Source organism: Mandrillus leucophaeus, unplaced genomic scaffold (genome assembly GCF_000951045.1).
Source record: "Mandrillus leucophaeus isolate KB7577 unplaced genomic scaffold, Mleu.le_1.0 Scaffold216, whole genome shotgun sequence".
Taxonomy (NCBI): Eukaryota; Metazoa; Chordata; class Mammalia; order Primates; family Cercopithecidae; genus Mandrillus; species Mandrillus leucophaeus.
In genome coordinates this window covers 3,880,120-3,899,677 of record NW_012102210.1, presented here as the reverse complement: position 1 = coordinate 3,899,677, position 19,558 = coordinate 3,880,120, and the positions used below count along the sequence as shown (strand labels likewise).

General features: G+C 52.7%; 1 protein-coding gene across 3 annotated transcripts; it reads left to right on the top strand.

The window, feature by feature from the left end:
- The first annotated feature begins 3,024 nt into the window (after positions 1–3,024).
- Positions 3,025–19,463, top strand: RTKN (rhotekin). 3 transcript variants are annotated; one of them, XM_011980718.1, is made up of 13 exons: positions 4,851–5,080; positions 5,458–5,884; positions 12,692–12,891; positions 14,699–14,760; positions 14,858–14,911; positions 15,011–15,128; positions 15,320–15,529; positions 16,391–16,485; positions 16,596–16,702; positions 16,927–17,055; positions 17,729–17,897; positions 18,049–18,153; positions 18,750–19,463. In XM_011980718.1, the coding sequence occupies exons 2-13, from the start codon at positions 5,813–5,815 to the stop codon at positions 19,079–19,081; spliced, it is 1,653 nt and encodes a 550-aa protein (XP_011836108.1). In that variant the 5' UTR covers positions 4,851–5,080; positions 5,458–5,812; the 3' UTR covers positions 19,082–19,463. The 3 variants fall into 3 exon arrangements, with proteins under 3 accessions (XP_011836107.1, XP_011836109.1, XP_011836108.1); XM_011980717.1 differs by lacking the exons at positions 4,851–5,080; positions 5,458–5,884 and adding an exon at positions 3,025–3,732; XM_011980719.1 differs by lacking the exon at positions 5,458–5,884 and having other exon boundaries at positions 4,803–5,080.
- Positions 19,464–19,558: the final 95 nt, after the last annotated feature.

The window sequence follows — 19,558 nt, the reverse complement described above, 5'->3', positions numbered from 1 at the left end:
ATATTATATAATATAAGATAAACCTGATCATGTCCCTCCTTCCCCAAAATCTTCAGCCACACTGAGTACAAACTCTCAGGCAGGATTTGAGCTCAACCTCCTTCTCGAAGATCCTCCATTCCTCTGCCTCCTTTCTGGGTCTCAGGCCAGGGGTTTTCTTTTTCTTTTCTTTTTTTTTTCTTGAGACGGAGTCTCGCTCTGTCACCCAGGCTGGAGTGCAGTGGCGCAATCTCGGCTCACTGCAAGCTCTGCCTCCCGGGTTCATGCCATTCTCCTGCCTCAGCCTCTTGAGTAGCTGGGACTACAGGTGCTTGCCACCACGCCCGGCTAATTTTTTGTATTTTTAGTAGAGACGGGGTTTCACCGTGTTAGCCAGGATGGTCTTGATCTTCTGACCTTGCGATCCGCCCGCCTCAGCCTCCCAAAGTGCTGGGATTACAGACATGAGCCACTGCACCCGGCCAGGCCAGGGGTTTTCAAACTCTTCCATAGAGCTTGTGTTCACTGGGGGAGCAGGGAGTGGCTGAGCACCTGTGGGTAGACAAGGCATGAGGCTCCAGCACCTATTCCCATCATAGCAGCTCTGATTTGATTTCACACATTTCAGGTAAGATTTCATTAAAAAAAAAAAAAAGGTTCTGTTGCTTAAAAGCAAACATTTGAAATGAACTGTCTTAGTCCAAGAGGATGGCACGTCTCAGTCAAGGACTCGCAAATCTGCATGCTTCTCCTTTGTTTATTTACTTCAACTGATGTTAATTGATCACTTGCTATGTGCCAGGCACTGGGGACAAGACAGACTGCCCCTCCCTGGAAGGCTTACAGTTCAGATGAGTGATGATGAATATTTGAAGAAATTAAGGAACAATATCTTTCCCTTTCATTCCCCTCACACATCTTTTGTGGTTAATCTCAGATGCCATGGACTTTATAAATCTTTTCATCTGCCTTTCCTACTGACCAGAAGAACTCTCTTCTCCATATAAAATTTTGTGTGTAGGGGATGTTCGTTGTTTTTCCTGTTCATTTTCCATTCTCTCACCTTCTGATGGTAGTGGTTGGAACATTCTTTGGGAAACAACCCTCCCCCACCTTCTCCCTCCCAGTTCACTGGGTTCTGGTTAGTCTCCAGGAGTGGGCAAGTGACCCCAGGCCTGGCCAGCTGGCACCTAGAACCTCCTTAGCCACAGCAATTGGTTCATATCTGGCCACCCTCTGACTCCAGTGATTGGTTTGGGGTGGATGAATGATCCTAAATGTCTCACAGTGAATCCCAGACATGTGTAGGAGCCTCAGGAAACAGATGCTCTTTTCAGATGAATTTAAGCCTGAAAAGATGTAGACCCAGAATTTTGGGCAGCAATTTCGTTACACTGTAGAGAGTGAAACCAACATGGAGGAAAGTAGAGCCAAGTGTTGGGAAGAGACTGGATCTTCCTGACACTCAATGAGTGGGTCAAGCCACATCTAAAGCTTGACCCCTGGCTCATTTGTTTGTATTGGCTCAGTTCCAGGAGCCAATACATTTCCCCTTTTGCTTTAGTAGTTTTCAGTCAGCTTTTCCAAAAGAATCTTGAATGATTTGCTGTAGTAGAAATTTCTAATCTGGACTCTCTAAGAGCTCAAGACTGGTATGTCTCTGGGTCCAGCCAGCCTGCTATGTAGGAGCCTCACCCTTTCTCAAGTTCTGTCTGTGTTCTGAAACCTTCAGGAGATCCCTTTATGTGTGGTCAGCAAGCTAATTCTTTACCATTTCCTTCTCTTCCACTGGGCTTTCCCTGGAGTGGGCAAGAAGGGAACCCTGTTTTTATGGAAGCAGGGAGTGATAAGTCCAGCTGGGTAAGTCCAGCCATCCAGCAAAGCAGCTGATATATCTGTATCTATATCTATATCTATATCTATATCTATATCTATATCTATAAGTAGATAATATTGGCCAGGCATGGGCCATGCCTGAAATCCCAGCACTTTGGGAGACCGAGGCAGGTGTATCACCTGAGGTCAAGAGTTGGAGACCAGCCTTACCAACATGGTGTAACCCCATCTCTACTGAAAATACAAAAATTAGCCAGACGTGGTGGCAGACACCTGTAATCCCAGCTACTCGGGAGGCTGAGGCAGGAGAATCGATTGAACCCAGGAGGCAGAGGTTGCAGTGAGCCGAGATCATGCCATTGCACTCCAGCCTGGGTGACAGAGCGAGACTCCATCTCAAAAAAAAAAAAAAAAAAAAAAGAGATGGGGTCCCACTATGTTGCCCAGGCTGGACTTGAGCTTTTGGGCTCAAGCCATCCTCCCAGCCTCCCGAGTAGCTGGGACTACAGGTATGCACCACCACCAGGCCAGGCTAATTTGTGTGTGTGTCTGTGTGTGTGTGTTTTGTTGAGACAGGATTTCACCATGTTGCCCAGGCTGGTCTCCAACTCCTGAGCTCAAGTAATCAGTCCTCCTTGGCCTCCCAAAGTGCTAGAATTACAGACTTGAGTCACTGCGCCCATTGTTTTTTTTTTTTTTGAGATGTAGTTTTGCTTTTGTTTCCGAGACTGGAGTGCAGTGGCGCAGTCTCAGCTCACCACAACCTCTGCTTCCCGGGTTCAAGCAATTCTCCTGCCTCAGCCTCTCAAGTAGCTGGGATTACAGGCATGCGCCACTACGGTCGGCTAAATTTTGTATTTTTAGTAGAGACGGGGTTTCTCCGTGTTGGTCAGGCTGGTCTCGAACCTGTGATCCACCCTCCTAAGCCTCCCAAAGTGCTGGGATTGCACCGTGCCCGGCTGCTCCTTATGGCTGCAAATATGGGGCACTTGCCTTGTGCCAGGCACTATGCTGGGCATTTTACCCTCATTCTTCTAGGCAATCCTCATAGCAACTTGAGGAGAGGTGATAATTACAGTATTCCCACTGAACAGATGAGAAAACTGAAGCTCAGAAAGGCCAATGACTGGACCAAGTCAATGACTGCAAGGTGAGTCAGTGACAGAGCTGGGGTTTCACGACGTGTTTAAGCACCGCCTCATCAGTTGTGGCCACTAGGCTTGGGCGGATAGCCTCGCAGAGGAGCCTAAGTGGAGAGGGGGACGAAGAAGGAATATTCGGGACTGTGGGATGTTGAAATGGTCTCTTCAGAGGCTGCCGGGATTGAAACTGGGCAAGGTCCCAGGGCCCGAGTAGAGCCGGAACGTGCTACGCAGCGATCCCTTGGCCACGGGGTTTTCAGCGCCCGTGAAGCCAGGCTTGCCAGGCGGGGGCGGCTGGCGGGGCAGGGCTTCTCAGCCCGCCCCAAGTCCAGGTAAGCGCTCGCGACCCGCGCGGGCAGGGAGAACGCGTCTCCGCAGTGCTCGCGAGGTGCAGGGCGCCTCTGGCTCCGGGGCCGTCGGGCCAGGTCGGCTTGGCGCCCAGGGACTGGCCGGACGGGCTGGGCCTTTGGCGGGGGTGGAAGAGGAGGTTGCCGCGCCCTGCCCGGCCCAGGTGTCGTCTCCGGGGGCGGGGTTTGGAGACCCGCAGCGGGAGATTCCCGGCCGGACTGGCGGGCGAGCGTCGAGAGACAGAAGCCGCGGAGAGGAGACTAAGCCGGGCGGCGCGGGGAGCGCACTGCGCAGGCGAAGTCGCAGGGCAGCCAACATGTTCTCCCGAAACCACCGGAGCCGGGTCACCGTGGCCAGGGGCTCCGCCCTGGAGATGGAGTTCAAACGCGGCCGCTTCCGACTCAGCCTCTTCAGCGACCCGCCCGAGGTGAGAGACCCGCGTCCCTGCCTTCCCCTTCCGCGGAATCCCGGGGGCAGCCCCAGCCACCTCGGCCTCCTTCCCTCGCCCGCGTGGACGCCGAGGGACGGGGACGCACTGTCTGGGTACAAACCCGACGGAGTTGTTGACTTGAAAAGTAAGGTGTGGACGGTCTGCATTTTCATTGGATCCGTGCTGCCCATTCCCCGGCCTGGTTAGGATGATTTGCCTGAGCCTGGAAAAAGCCAGGTTGGTCTCCATTTGTAGGGCCCCAGCTCGACTCCCAAAATGTGCCTGGACCCCAAAATGTCCTGGGTATCCCCAGGCCAAGGGCAGTGGGCAACTAGGCGGGCCCCAAACGCTCGGACTCTTGGCCTGGGCTCCCGCTTGTTCCCCTGCCGCCAGCCGCATCCCACAACCTGTCGCAGCCATCTGGGCCAGCCTGTCATCAATCCGGACTTTAGGCCGGGGTGGCTCGCTTCTCGGAAGCCCAATTCAAAGGCTCCTCTATGCCCCTGCAGGGCTTTTAACTCTTTGGGGTTACTTCCCACACGCAAAATTTCCGCCTCCTTTCCTGGTGCCTAAGAGGAGTCCAGCCCCTAGGCTGAGCGTTTCCCCCGTCCACCGTCCACGCGTTAACCGGTTGGAGCCCCACCTGTAAAGCCCTAGAGGCTAGGGCGGGGCTGAAGGTGTGTGGTTGAGCGGGGACTAACAGGGCGAATAGCTATCCCGAAGACTCTTCTGTCCCCAAGGTCAGACTCAAACTCGCCCAAGGAGAGCCCAGTTCCAAGCCTTCCCTTCCGGGTCTGGAAAGGGTTAAGTGAGGTGGGCCTTCCTCCCGCCCCCTCGCCCTCCCGGCTGGGATTCCAGGCCTGGCTTCTGCCCTTTCCCTCCAGCCTGCCCAGAACAAAGGCTCTTTCACACCCTTGTCCCGGTGTCCCGTGCCTTCTCTGATTCAGAAGCTGGTGGGCCTGCGGAGAGGGGGCCTTTGTCGGGTCCCCTTGCCCCCAAGCGACTGGGCCCGAGGAACCCGCGTGGGGCCAGCGTGGGGCAGTAAGGGGCGAGGCCTGGGACCAGGAGGAGGGGCCTGGGAGCTGGGGCCGCCCCTGGGATTAGCCTGGCCTTCGGGGACAGCTCGGAGGAGCTGGGGCGGAGCCGCAGAGCCCGGCGGCCGCCGAGTGGAGTGTGACTCCGTGGGCCTGGCGTGGAGGCGGGGGCGCTAGGCTGCAGCTGGCTGGGATTCGGGGCTGGTTTCCTGTCTGGAAGGGAAGGGGCCTGCAGAAGGGAGCGGGACAGCAGCAGACAGGCACACCCCTGCTTTCCTCCCTCCCTCTCCTCCCTTCTCTGGAAAAGCGAGGTAATTGTGAGTCCAGGGTGGAGCGGGCTGGATGGGGGCCCTGAGTTGGAAGGGGTGGCCCTGGGGCTGGGCTGCTTTACCAACTCACCCCTTTGTCCTGGGCTCCCTGGGCTCACTCTCCCCTGAGGTCCTCACCTCTGTGGCTCTTTTTCCTAACTTTCTCAAACTAAGCCGGAACCCCTCTCGGAAAGCTCCAACCTCCTGCAAGCCCTATGGCTCTAGAACCTGCATGAGGCGTCGTTTCCCTGCCCCCTTCCAGTTGTGCCTGCCCCTCACTGCCCTCTCCACACATAGATTCTCTGTCCACCAGGCCAGGGATGTGGGCGGGGGCTGGGGAGCGGCCAGAGTCGGAATGAAAGGGCCTTTTTCTTCCACAGCTGGGAGAACAGCTGCCACCAAAGCGAGACTGGACACTCTGTGCCTAGAGCCCCCTCTGCAGCTGGCCTTTCCTCCTGGGACCCCACTCATCCTCACTTCGCTTTCCTTTTTTTCCCTGCCTGGCTCACAGCAGGGCCCCGGAGCAGCAGTGGGCAAGGAAAATTTGTCACAGCAGCCAGAGAGGTTTAACAGGAGTGCAGAGGGATAAGGGCAGCCTCTGACCTCTGCCCAAGAGCTGGCCACCTCTTTAAAGACTGAGGGAACAGTGGGAGGAGGAACTGTGGGACAGTGTGGTACCTGTCTGTCCCCCCTCTGGAGGGGCTGACAAAGGAAAGGGCACCGGGGGGCACAGAGATGCAGGACAGATTGCACATCCTGGAGGACCTGAATATGCTCTACATTCGGCAGATGGCACTCAGCCTGGAGGTAATCCCCCGACCCTTGGAGTATACACTTTCTTCACTTGCATCCCAGCCCCAATGTCTGCCCTGCACATTCCTGCTAGAGCATGGTGGGGAGAGCCAGGCCTGCTTAAAGTGGGGAGAGGGACAGGTGGTTCCCTATGCCTTGTGTTGGGTGCAGTGTGTGGACCCAGGCTCAGTTCTGCCCATCGTAGTCTTATGTTTGCAGCAGGGTTTTTACACCTATTTCAGGAAGCTCTGTGGGTGAGTGTAGATGTCTGTTCTGGGGACAAGGGTTCCTTTTAGGTATGGGAAGAAGAGAGGAGTTCAGTGTGAGCGAGGTTTGCAGAAAGGATGTAGCTTTACTAGAGAAGAGAAGGACTCTGGGCTATGAGTAAGGATTCTGCTGGCCCTTGAGATGGCAAGGTGCTGTTTATTCATGTATTTATTTTTTTCAATTATTTATAGAGACGAGGTCTCACTATATTGCCCAGGCTGGTCCTGGCTCAAGCGATCTCCCTACCTCGACCTCCCAAAATGTCGAGATTACAGGTGTGAGCCACTGCACCTTGCCCTATGTATTCTTTTTTTTTTTTTTTTTTTTTGAGACGGAGTCTCACTCTGTCGCCCAGGCTGGAGTGCAGTGGCTGGAACTCAGCTCACTGCAAGCTCCGCCTCCCGGGTTCACGCCATTCTCCTGCCTCAGCCTCCGGAGTAGCTGGGACTACAGGCGCCCGCCACCTCGCCCGGCTAGTTTTTTGTATTTTTTTAGTAGAGACGGGGTTTCACCGGATTAGCCAGGATGGTCTCGATCTCCTGACCTTGTGATCCGCCCGTCTCGGCCTCCCAAAGTGCTGGGATTACAGGCTTGAGCCACCGCGCCCGGCCTACCTATGTATTCTTAAACACATGTATAGAACATGTACTATGTGCCAAGCTCCTTTCTAGACCATAAGATACCTCAGTGAACAAGACAAGAAAGTTCCATTGTAGTGGGAGAACAGAAATATACATACAAACACATAAATAATATCACGTATAGAAATTATGATGAAAATGGGGATGTAATGAAAATCAGATGAGGTAGGCAATGTTAGATGTGAGGTCAGGGGAGGCCTCTGTTGGGAGATCTTTGAGCTAAGCTCAGGAGGATTTGGAGATACGTGAAGATTGGAGGAAGGGCAAAGGCCCTGAGATGAGGATGAGGGTAATATATTTGTGGGAAAGAGAGCCAGTGTGGCTGGAATATAGTAGTTGGGGTGGAGCTGATGGGCAGGGGCCAGATCATGCAGGGCCTTGAAGACCATGATAAAGCACCTGGATTTCACCTTAAGTGTGATGTTGGGCCATGGAAGGGTTTTAAGCAAGGGAATGACCCATGAGTCATGTTTTTAAATGATGGCTGCTATGGAGAATAGGCTGGTGGGAAGTTGATGGTAGGGTTGGGCATGGAGGGTTGGCAAGAGAGGTCGCAAATGTCCAGGTGGGAGGCTGTTTCAGTAATAGGGTAGTAAACCTCGTGGTGTGAATTAAAATGCTCATGGTGGAGAAAGGGAGTAGATTTAAAATGGTAGTGGTAGGTCTGACAGGATTTGCTGATGGATTGAATGGGGGGGGGGAGTTAAGGCAAAGAAAGAGAACTCCAGGATGATTCCCAGGTATGTGGCTAAGCAACTGGGTGGTGTGGCTGTTTATGGAGGTGGGGAAGATGGAGGAAGCTGTGGAAGTGACTGCCTGGACCAGGCAGGGGCTGCTGCTGAGAGGTCAGAGGCAGGACTGCAAAGAGTCTAGATCAGGATGTGCTGCCCTGCTCAAGCCCTGCCCCTACTCCCTGGATCATAGTAGATGTTACTGGTCAATTTTGGCACTCTTTATCAATGAGCCCAGACCCGGCCTCAGAATATTTCTCAGGACCATCTTGGCATAAACTGTGCCGGTTGTGTCTGTCCTTCACACAGGTGCCAGCCAGAGGTGAGAGTCCTGGTCTGGTTTCAACTGCATCAGGAGGGAGCACCTTTATCTATTTTTTTTGCCTGGAGAGGGTCAACTTTTCCTAATTTGTAGAAAGGTGTCCAGTGAACTCGTTGGGACTCTACCTAATTATCCTCCATCAGTGCATGAGATAAAACCTATTTGCCATTCATAGTCCTCTGCAGTGTCCATGTCAGTTACAGTTGCTGTAGCCATATTTCAAGTGCTAGATGGCTACTGAACATTTCCATCACCGCAGAAGGTTTTATTGGACAGAGCTGGTCTAGGTATGTAAATATTTAAATTCTGCATCCTGCCCTCCTCCAAAAAATGTAATTTTTCTCTGTGGGAGGCCTGTTCAAGTTCTGGGGCAGAGGAGAGGCTTAGTTTCACTTTGGTCACTCTCCTTTAGGAGAGTGGCTGAGGGTGCTGTGTTCTTTCTCAACCAAGTTCAGCAGGTCCTCAAAAGAGAGACCCATTGATGTTTCAGGGAATGTTAAGAGAGAGAGTCATGGAAGAGTAAATCCCAGAAGACTTTCTGGAGGAAGTGACTCAAGCTGCAAGTAAAGGGAGCTTGTTTTAAAACATGTGCTAGGCCCGGGCAGAGATGAGACTTTCCCATATAATTCTCAAACAGTGCTACGAAGGAGGTGGAATACTCCCCATTTTACAAACTCAGGCTCCAGGGGTCAAATTCTCTGGGCTTGTCAAGTCCCTAAGCCAGGATTTGTACTTAGCCCTGGTGGAAATTCTGAAGGAAACAGAGGGTGGTGAGAAGCAGAGCAGGAAGTCAGAGACAGAAGAGAGTGGGAGGGGTGGAAGGGATAGCAGCAGGGGGCCTAATGTGTGTGGGGCACATGACTCATTCTCTAGCCCCTTGGGATCTGACCCAGGTCCAGCTGACACCCAGCTCTGGGCTCTTTCCCAGGGGAGCCTGGGGGAAATGATGCCCACTTGGGGAGAGGGTGCGTTTGGGTGGGGAGGGGGCAACAAAGAACTATCCCTGGGGTGGGGAAATGCTAGAAGCACAAGGGTCCAGATCCTGAGCCAGGATTCCCAGTTCCTCTGCGTGAAAAGGTGGGAGCCAGTTTCCTAGGGCGCTCCCGGCCTTGGGCCTTGGGAGAGTGGATTTGGGGCTGGAGAGCAGTAAGGAAATAGAGGAGGTGTCTGGGCTTGTGGTCCCGCTCATCCATGCTAGGCCCAGCGACCTCCCTAGGGCCCCAGCTCTCCTAATGTATACACTATCCGCCCTCCATACTCTCAGGCAAGGGGTCAACTTGGAGGGCAAACGCTACGCGGGAGGGGCCTCCCGGAGCTGGAGCACGTCGTGAAGGCCAGGAGCTTTTCCAGGGCGGTGGGGCGCACTCCCGGAGGTCCCTTCCTGCCGCGACGGAGTCTCGGTGGAAGCACCGCCTTGAGCCAAGCCCAACCAGGTGCCCGGAGGGACCTCCAACGCCCTGGTACCCTTCAGTTGCTCTCGCGGCAATTGGGAGCTGATGTCACCGGCGCCCTGATCGCTGTGGCTGGAGGCGGTGCAGCTACGCCGGCGCCCTGGCTCCTCCGATTTCCCGCGGCCCTCGGGCCCCGCCGGCTCCCCAGGCCAGTGCAGCTCTCTGGACTTCGCGCGCCTGTGCGCGCCTCTCGCAATGGACAGGGCTGGGGAAGGATCCGTGAGTGCTGGGACTGGAATGAGACTAGCCAAGATGGGGGTTGAGGACACCTCTGTGTCCCCTTCCTGCCGGGCTCACCCATTTGGGATGTTTGTGGCTGAAGCTGGGTGCAGACTAGGGTGGGGGTTGGCAGGCAGTGTAGAACCCTGGTGCAGACAAAACTAGACTGGGAGGACCTATGTAGTCTGAAAGGGCTTCTTGGTGGAGGGACTTTGGGAAAGGGTTGGCTTATTACAGAAGGAAAACAGGTGGATGGTGATGGGGGAAGGTGATAAAAGTCCGGCCTAGCACGGTGGCCCAGAAAATAGCCAAGGAAGCATCTGTAGGCAGGCGGGACAAGGGTTTTAGAAGAGGGAAATTAGGGTGTTCAGGTCTGAGAGACTTGAAGGCTGGAGCCACTAGGGACAGATACAAGGGCACAGGGTATGGAGGAGAGCTGGTATGAGGAAAAAGACAGGTTTGGGGTGGTCACATTAGTTCCCCTGTTTCAAATGGGTGGCTCGACTTGTCTCCTGAACCAATCTGTACACTGTGATGGAGTTAGTCTTCCAACTCCTCTCTGAAGCTTTCCTTGATCACCTCAGCCAGAAGCAAACAGAGTCTGTTTCTTGTGAGCATGATTGTGCCATGACATGGCACTTATGGAGCAGCCATTAAAGTTGTCATCTCTCATCTCCCAGCTGGATTTTAAATGTACAGCCTTGCAGAGCACAGGAATGCTCCAGTGAGTAAATGCTGCTACCGCCAAAGTATAGCATCATGAAAATAAGCATCCCTGCCATTAATGTATGCCGCATGCTGGGCACTGTGCTAAGTGCTTTAAGTTCCTGCCTCACAGAATTCTCACAGCCCTAGGATCTAGGGACTATTTCCATTCCTGCTTTACAGATGGGGAAACTGAGGCTTAAGGAGGTTGAGCTAATTGCCCATTGCTTTTTAAGAAGCAGGAAGGGCTCCTTTCTAAATGAATGTTCCTGAGAATCCTGGTGTCTCTCCCAGTGCCTCTCAGCTGGCCCTTATCCACAGTCTCTCACTCCTGGACCACCTACCTTCCCATCCCCATTCCTTGCCTCTGACCTTATCTCCCAAGCTCAGAGGGCCAGTAGGTGTTGGGTCTTCTAGTCTTCTAATTTGGGGTGTATAGGGTTCTGTGCAGCATCAATGAACACTGTAGGTGGTATGCTCCTTGTCCACTGATCCCTTGCCAACTAGATGTCCCCAGCATCACTTGAGTCTGAGGGATAACTCTCATTTGCCTTTCCTTCTATCCATTCCCATAAGTTGGTGGTTCTCAACCTGGCTGTACCTCAGAATCACTTGGGGACTTTTCCAAAAGTACATATGCCCTACTCCTAGAGATTCTTATTCTGCAAATCTTAGGTAGGGCCTGGTCATTTTTTTTTTAAACTCCAAAGATCTAATATTTTTTAAAGGAAATACAATTTCCAGTAGTACAAAGAGTATATATAAAGTATCATTAGGCTGGGTACGGTGACTCAAGCCTGCAATCCCAGCACTCTGGGAGGCCGAGGCGGGAGGATCACTTGAGGCCAGGAGTTCGAGAGTAGGCTGGCCAACATGGCGAAACCCCATCTTTACTAAGAATACAAAAGTTCGGCCGGGCGTGGTGTCTCATGCCTATAATCCCAGCACTTTGGGAGGCTGAGGCGGGTAGATCACCTGAGGTCAGGATTTCGAGACCAGCCTGGCCAACATGGTGAAACCCCGTCTCTACTAAAAATATAAAAATTATCTGGGTGTGATGGCTTACACCTGTAATCCCAGCTACTCCGGAGGCTGAGGCAGGAGAATTGCTTGAATCTGGGAGGTGGAGGTTTCAGTGAGCCGAGATCATGCCACTGCACTCCAGCCTGGGCAACAGAGTGAGACTCAGTCTCAAAAAATAAAATACGAAACTTAGTTGGGCATGGTGGTGCATGCCTGTAATCTCAGCTATTCAGGAGGCTGAGGCACAAGAGTCACTTGAACCTGGAAGGCGGAAGTTGCAGTGAGTTGAGATCGCGCCACTGCACTCCAGCCTGGGTGACAGAGTGAGACTCAGTCTCAAAAAAAAAAAAGTATCATAAATGTTTTCCATTCCTGGCTCCCAGGCCTACAATCACTAATATTTTATGCATAAATATGCATATCTATATATATGTATATATATGCATGCATACACATATATATCATACATGTATGTGTAATACTACCATTCTTTCCTCACATAATTTATTTTGGAGATTGTTTCATATCTGTATACAAATGCATACCTCTTTAATGTCTGCAATACTACAGGGTACAGATGTGCTGTTACTTACTTAACCAATGTCCTACTGAGGGGGTTTTAATTTTGATTTTTTTTTTTTTTTTTGAGACGGAGTCTCGCTCTGTCGCCCAGGCTGGAGTGCAGTGGCCGGATCTCGGCTCACTACAAGCTCCGCCTCCCAGGTTTATGCCATTCTCCTGCCTCAGCCTCCCGAGTAGCTGGGACTACAGGCGCCCGCCACCTTGTCCGGCTAGTTTTTTGTATTTTTTTTAGTAGAGACGGGGTTTCACCGTGTTAGACAGGATGGTCTCGATCTCCTGACCTCGTGATCCGCCCGTCTCAGCCTCCCAAAGTGCTGGGATTACAGGCTTGAGCCACCGCGCCCGGCCTTAATTTTGATTTTTAAAACAATGCTGCAATGAATATTTTTGTATGTATGGCTTTACCTAGTTATATGTGAAACTATATGTGTAAGATAAACTCCTAGATATTGGATAGCTGGATTAGAGGATATATGAATTTGTAGTTTTCATAGATTTTTTTCCAAATTGCACTCAAAAGAGGCTGAAGGAATTTATACTTCCAACCATCAAATGCATGAGGGCATCTCTATTTTTCTTATTTGTTATATATATATTTTTAGAGGTGGGGTCTCACTATGTTGCTCAGGCTGGCCTTTGATCTCCTAGGCTCAAGGGATCCTCCTGCCTCAGCCTCCCTCACACACCACTGCACCTGGCTACAAAGCTTCTCTGGATATTCGTGGGCAGCTGAGATTGACACCCAATGCCTGCTCTTGAACTGCCTAAAACATTAGTTTCTTGTCAGTTTTACTGGCCACAGCCCACTTGGGGACTGGGGAGTGCTTTAGCCTGTCCTCTGACTGACATTTCCTTCTCACCCTTCCCCCAACCCTGGCTAGGACACAGAGTTGCAGAGGAAGCTAGACCATGAGATCCGGATGAGGGAAGGGGCCTGTAAGCTGCTGGCAGCCTGCTCCCAGCGAGAGCAGGCTCTGGAGGCCACCAAGAGCCTGCTAGTGTGCAACAGCCGCATCCTCAGCTACATGGGCGAGTTGCAGCGGCGCAAGGAGGCGCAGGTGCTGGGGAAGACAGGCCGGCGGTGAGCAAGGGGGAGGCGAGGCCTTGATGGAGGCAGGAGGCCTTCTGGGTGGTGACGGTGCAGTGTGTGCATGTGTGGCATGTGGACCACCTTAAAGATGACTTCCCCATGAAGTCTTATCAGGGACCTGGGAGAGACCTTGGTGTTTTACCACCATTATGTGTTGCCCAGAGGCGCATTTGTGAGTAGGCAGGGCAGGACTTAGGAAAGTCAGTGTGTCTAGTGAAAGGTAGCTGATCTGAAGAGTAGCAAGTAATGCAAAAGCACTAATTTGCTAAGCCCTGTCTGTGATCCAGTAAGACTGGCTACCTGGCTTTTGGAAAATTAATTTCCTCAATGCTGGTTCACAAAATGGCCAATTTACCACATACCGACAATAGTTTGTTATCCGGGGTTCACCATCAGAGGCAGGGAGTGGGAAAGGAAATAAGAAACCACTTAAGGAAAGCCTACCCATTCAAACGAATTACACTGTGCATTCTAAAAGGGCGCAGCTTCTGGACGTAAAATGTAAGCAACACTGACATTAGACTATTGATCTGACAAGTCTATAATGACTTAAGTGATGCCATGATAAAACCAAAATAGTGGGGAAAATATTTGGCAAATTATTCTAAGAATATGCCAATTTGGATAAAGTGGTCATTTGGAGAACTGGTTTTTAGGAAAGTGGCCTACTTACTCCACTGAGGCTGCTTGGGGAATTAGTCCCAGCCCCTCACAGGCGTGGTGCTCATTCCACCCATGAAGGCTGACACAAGGGGAGGTTGCCAGGAGCTCACCCATGAAGCTACCAGAAGGCAGAAAACCCACTCTATGGCTATCCCATGAAGCTAGAGGAAGGGCAAGCTGGCGGGGGGACAGCCTCTCCTGAAAAGCAGCATGGACAGACTCTGTCCTGCCTAAGTCCTCACACAGCCCACACAGGTGATTTGAGGTACACCCCAAGTGCCTGGCAGTTAAACACATTGCCATTAGTGCCACATCATTTAGCTTAAGGCTCTACTAAGTCAGTAATTACTTTAGTGGCATTATGGATAAGTACAGATGAACTGGCAGTCGCTTCAGGAAAGAGACACATGTGGTGAGTCCTGATGCGCGGGGAGGGAAGGAAGGTGGGGTGTTGGGCCCTGCAGTGGGGTGGGTAGGGGGCTGCAGAACTTGGGGCACTAGTAGGGTATAGCATATAGGGCCAGGAGGAAAAAGGAGAAATCAAAGTTGGGGAGTGGTAGGGAAGGAAAAGGGTCTGTAGTGAATAGAATGTAACTCTTCCCTATTGGTGATTTCCCTTTGAACAAACGTTGGCCAAATTATTTTCTGACCCAGTACCCTCCTATATCAAAGCAGTGATGGGATAGTGGGAAATAAGCAGCCTTCCTATTGTTAAAAAAAAAAAAAAAAACAGAAAGAAAAAAAAAAAAAGCCTGGAAATGCCTCTAAGGCAGGGGTTTAATGGAGAGCCCTGGAAATAAAGTCTCTCTGTGGGCACCTGTCCCCTCAAGGCCACACCTGTCCTTGGCAGGGGTCTGGAGAGGTGGTCAGGGAGGGTGCTTGGAGAGAGGAGCCCTGAGCTTGTGCCTTATGTGTGAGTTAACGTGGCTTGAGTGTGCCTGGTGTCCCCAAGCCTGGCAAACTGCTGGGTTCAATGGACAACTTTCCCTTTATAGTCCCTCAGCCCTGCCTGTCAGCCTGGCTGGAGACCTGGTGGCTGAAGCCCTGGGACCAGGGGGATCCTAGAGTCCTTGGGACCAGAGCAAGGGGGAATAGTGGCTAGAGGCCAGGCCAGGACATTGTGATTTATCCACAGGCCTTCTGACAGTGGCCCGCCCGCTGAGCGCTCCCCCTGCCGCGGCCGGGTCTGCATCTCCGGTAAGAAGCACAGCTACCCCAGCTGCTGGCACCCCTTGCCCAAGCACACGGCCTTTTGCCCCATCTCAACATCTGTTCCTACCCCTCTGCCCCTTAGACCTCCGGATTCCACTCATGTGGAAGGACACAGAATATTTCAAGAACAAAGGTGGTGAGTTCCACACACCCTGGGACAGATTCAGGGGAATGACCCTGAAGTAGGAGGCTCTTGTGGGACGTGTTTTTTGAGTTTTGCCCTCTTTGTCCCTAGACTTGCACCGCTGGGCTGTGTTCCTGCTACTGCAGCTGGGGGAACACATCCAGGACACAGAGATGATCCTGGTGGACAGGACCCTTACAGACATCTCCTTTCAGAGCAATGTGCTCTTGTGAGTACCTCAAACTGTGGCTCCCTTCCTCCACTCTGCTCCAGTTCTAGATGAGCAAGTTCCAGGGGAGGAAGCTGTGGGTGGGGGGCACCTGGCCTTCCCTGTGGAGCTGTCCTGCACTTGCCCCACCCACATCCCCCACCCTCTGCCTCCCTGGACTTTCCTGTGATCACCCTCCTTCCTCCCACCAGCGCTGAGGCGGGGCCAGACTTTGAACTTCGGTTAGAGCTGTATGGGGCCTGTGTGGAAGAAGAGGGGGCCCTGACTGGTGCCCCCAAGAGGCTTGCCACCAAACTCAGCAGCTCCCTGGGCCGCTCCTCAGGGAGGCGTGTCCGGGCATCGCTGGACAGTGCTGGGGGTTCAGGGAGCAGTCCCATCTTGCTTCCCACCCCAGCTGTTGGGTAAGGCCTTGCACACTGCCACTACCCTCAGCTGCCTATATTCGGCCCACAGGTGACCTTTGAACTGTGTTGAGTGTGCAGAACCCATTTTGCATTGCTGCCAGGATGTGCAGACAGACATGAATGAGCAGTGGCCACGTAGCTGGGAGGCATTCCAGCCCACGCCCCACAGCTGGGCTGAAGCCAGTCCAGAATACCAGTAGGAAGGCAGGGAGACTTAGGCCTTGGGGTCTTAACTTTTTAGTAGCAGCAAATACATTTTATTTTTAGAGACGGGGTCTCGAACTCCTGGGCTGAAGTGATCCTCCCGCCTCGGCCTCCCAAAGTGGTAGGATTACAGGCATGAGCCACAGCACTCAGCCTAGCAAATACATTTTATGTGGATAGAGCAGAGCTTCTTGGTTGGAGCAGAGTACCCTGGACCTGTGGTGGTATCTACATGCACCTGGAGACACCTCATGGGACCACTGAGACTCTGAGAAGCAGTTTGAGAACCTTTGGGTAGTCAACAGAATACTGATTTTGGACACAGATATGGGTTCAAATTCAAACTCCCCCACTTTCCAGTTACAAACTATGGGCAAGTTTCTTAACCTCTCTAAGCCTCAAGTTGCCTCATCTAGTTGAAGAATGCCACCAACCTCACAGGACTGTCATAGGAATACAGTGGGATAAAACATATAAAGCATAGGTCCTGACACTTCGCTGGAGCTCAGTAAATGTTCATTCCTAACCCTCTGGGGAGACAAGCGAGTTTTCTGTGGGGCAGCCTGAACAATGGGGCAGATCTGCTCAGCCCTTAGAGTTCCTGCTGGCCAACACGCCCCTCTCTCGGCTGATGCTCTCTCCTATCTCCCTTAGTGGTCCTCGTTACCACCTCTTGGCTCACACCACACTCACCCTGGCAGCAGTGCAAGATGGATTCCGCACACATGACCTCACCCTTGCCAGTCATGGTAAGCATGTATGTGCATGGGGGACACACACATGTGATGGTGAGAAGAGGGGCTGTGGGATGGTCCCCTTCTCATTCCCCTACCTCACCCTGCACTTGCTCCGCCCCCAGAGGAGAACCCTGCCTGGCTACCCCTTTATGGTAGTGTGTGTTGCCGTCTGGCAGCTCAGCCTCTCTGCATGACTCAGCCTACTGCAAGTGGTACCCTCAGGGTGCAGGTGAGGTGAGAGGGTCCTGAGGAGTGGAAGGGAGCAGGGAGAAGGCAGAGGAGAGTTGGATAACCAGGAATAGAAGAGCTAATGAAAAATCAAGATTTGGGTGGAAGAAATGGGATATGACCAGATGAGGGGAGGAATGGACAGCAGGGTGGACAAAAGGGGGGCTGAGAAGCGGGATACTGGGGGGTGTGACTTCCCCAGAAAATGTTGAGTCATTTGTGCAGTCAGCTGGGGAGATGCAGAACTGGGCACAAGTGCATGGAGTTCTAAAAGGCACAAACCTCTTCTGTTACCGGCGACCTGAGGATGCAGACACTGGGGAAGAGCCGCTGCTTACTATTGCCATCAACAAGGTGATGGGTCCCTTGTGGTAAGGCCACCAAAGGCACAGGCCCAGGAGCCTCTCCTTCAGGCCCCAGGAGGGTGGGCACGTACCTCAGAGAGATAGAAGCAGGCCTCCTGCTCCTGACAGTGCCACATCCAGCTTCTGGGGCCCGTATTCTCCCCACCACAGCATCACTGGGAGAGGACTGTCCCATTCATTTGCCATCCTCAGTCCCTGCCAAGTCTCAGAGAGGGTTTTCCCGCCTGCCAGTTCAGGGCTTTTCATCCTCTCTCCCTCTTCTCCCTCAGATTCCAATTTGTATCTATTTTACCACTTCCCATTTCTCTCCAGGTCCAATTGCCCTTCTTTGCTCCCCATCCCTTTTATTGGCTTTCCTGCCTACTTTTTGGCAATTCTGAGGGACCTCTGGCTGGAGCATCCTTGCCTACCTCTGTGTCTTCCCTGCCTTGCTCAATCCATCTTTCCCTGTCTCAAGCTGCTCTTCCTCCCCTGACTCAGGACTGGCTGTCTCATCTCCAGCCCTTTTTTGCCATTCCTTCCTACTCTGGTCAGTAGGAGGCAAATGGGAGGGCTCAGGAAAAGCCCCGCAAGCTCATTCTTCTAAGGCAGGGGTGATCAAGGCTGCCTGATTGTCACTGCCAACTTCTGTGACCAAGGTAGACCTCTTCTTTCTCCTGCAGGAGACTCGAGTCCGGGCAGGGGAGCTGGACCAGGCTCTAGGACGGCCCTTCACGCTAAGCATCAGTAACCAGTATGGGGATGATGAGGTGACACACACCCTTCAGACAGAAAGTCGGGAAGCCCTGCAGAGCTGGATGGAGGCTCTGTGGCAGCTTTTCTTTGACATGAGTAAGAGAGAAGGGGGCTGGGTTGAACCTCTGGGAAGGACTGGAGTTTTGTCATTTTTCCTAAAGGTCTCTGTTTCAAGATTGTGTGGAAGGGAATGTAGCAGGATAAAGGGCAGCCTGGCCTTCTCTTCTAATCAGCGCTCTTCCTCCAGGCCAGTGGAAGCAGTGTTGTGATGAAATCATGAAAATTGAAACTCCTGCTTCCCGGAAACCACCCCAAGCACTGGCAAAGCAGGGGTCCTTGTACCATGAGATGGGTAAGTGAGAGGAATGTGCACTCCAGGAAGCTAATGGGAAGTAGGGTTGGGGACTTCAAGAGAAACCAGATAATGGAAACAGAGAAAACACACTCTGGGCTACACCAGATCTCTGGGGACCCAATTCTCACCCAATCCTGTGTGTTCTTTTCTCTTCTCCAACTCTTCTTAGAACCACCTCCATCAAATTTCAAAACAAAACCCCAATAAGCCAGGATCATTTCATTGATTTCTTTCCTAATTTCTTGTTTTCTGTTTCCCTTTCTGCATGTGGATTCCTGTCTCTTCCTCTGACCCCTCACTTGCCTGGCACCGCTTTCATTTTCTCCTGTTTCTTGGTTTCTTCACCCACCTCTGCTCCCCACCCGTCCCCTTCCCATCCCCATCTACCTTGTGCCCCTCATCCCACAGTTTTATCAGAGCCTATAGCCCCAGGGGGCCTAGGTGAGGGGCTGCTCCTGCAGGATAACGCAATCTCGGCTGAGATCCGGGCTTTGCTTTCCTCCTATTACAGTAACAGGTGATAGGGCTGGGTAGGCTTGGGGCCTGAGCTCTGACTAGCCCACCCCTCCCCCAATCCCTTCCTGGTGCCACAGCTATTGAGCCGCTGGATGACATCGCAGCGGTGACAGACATCCTGACCCAGCGGGAGGGCGCAAGGCTGGAAACACCCCCACCCTGGCTGGCAATGTTTACAGACCAGCCTGCCCTGCCTAACCCCTGCTTGCCTGCCTCAGTGGCCCCAGCCCCAGCCTGGACCCACCCCCTGCCCTGGGGGAGACCCCGAACCTTTTCCCTGGATGCTGTACCCCCAGACCACTCCCCGAGGGCTCGCTCGGTTGCCCCCCTCCCACCTCAGCGATCCCCACGGACCAGAGGCCTCTGCAGTAAAGGCCAACCTCGCACTTGGCTCCAGTCACCAGTGTGAGAGAGAAAGGTGCTGGCATAGGATCTGCCCAGAAGAGAAAATGACCCATGCACAGTCGGGCTCTGGATACGGCACTGTCTATAGCAAGCTGGCCAGTCTGGCCTCCTGTTCCTCTGCTGGACCTGGGGTAGGCTGCAGGGGTGGGCAGAAGCCCCTCTTAAATTGTGGTTGCCATGGTACTGAGGGACTCATTCCTGGGGCTGGCTGGGACCTCCCTAAACCCTTCCTGGAAGAAAACTGGAACCAACTCTGCCCTACCTCCCTGCACTAACCAGCTTTGAGGATGGCACTGAAGAACCCTTGGAGGAAACATACCTCCCTTGTGACTCCCACATCAACCATTAAAGCTATTTAACAGCAGCCTTCACCTGGCTCCTGAGGACAGGGTGCCTCTCTCTGCCTGGTCTAGACCTGCCTCACTTCATCCCTGGAGCGTAGTTTACCAGCTGTGAAATATGACTGTGATACTGAGTAATC

What these genes read in the sequence shown, in the direction of transcription:
- RTKN (XM_011980717.1), top strand. Translation starts at nt 3,622, where the DNA reads ATGTTCTCCCGAAACCACCGGAGCCGGGTCACCGTGGCCAGGGGCTCC. An exon ending in TTTCAGAGCAATGTGCTCTT is followed by an intron (nt 15,129 to 15,319) that starts GTGAGTACCTCA and finishes TCCTCCCACCAG; the next exon opens with CGCTGAGGCGGGGCCAGACT. An exon ending in GTCCTTGTACCATGAGATGG is followed by an intron (nt 18,154 to 18,749) that starts GTAAGTGAGAGG and finishes CTGGTGCCACAG; the next exon opens with CTATTGAGCCGCTGGATGAC.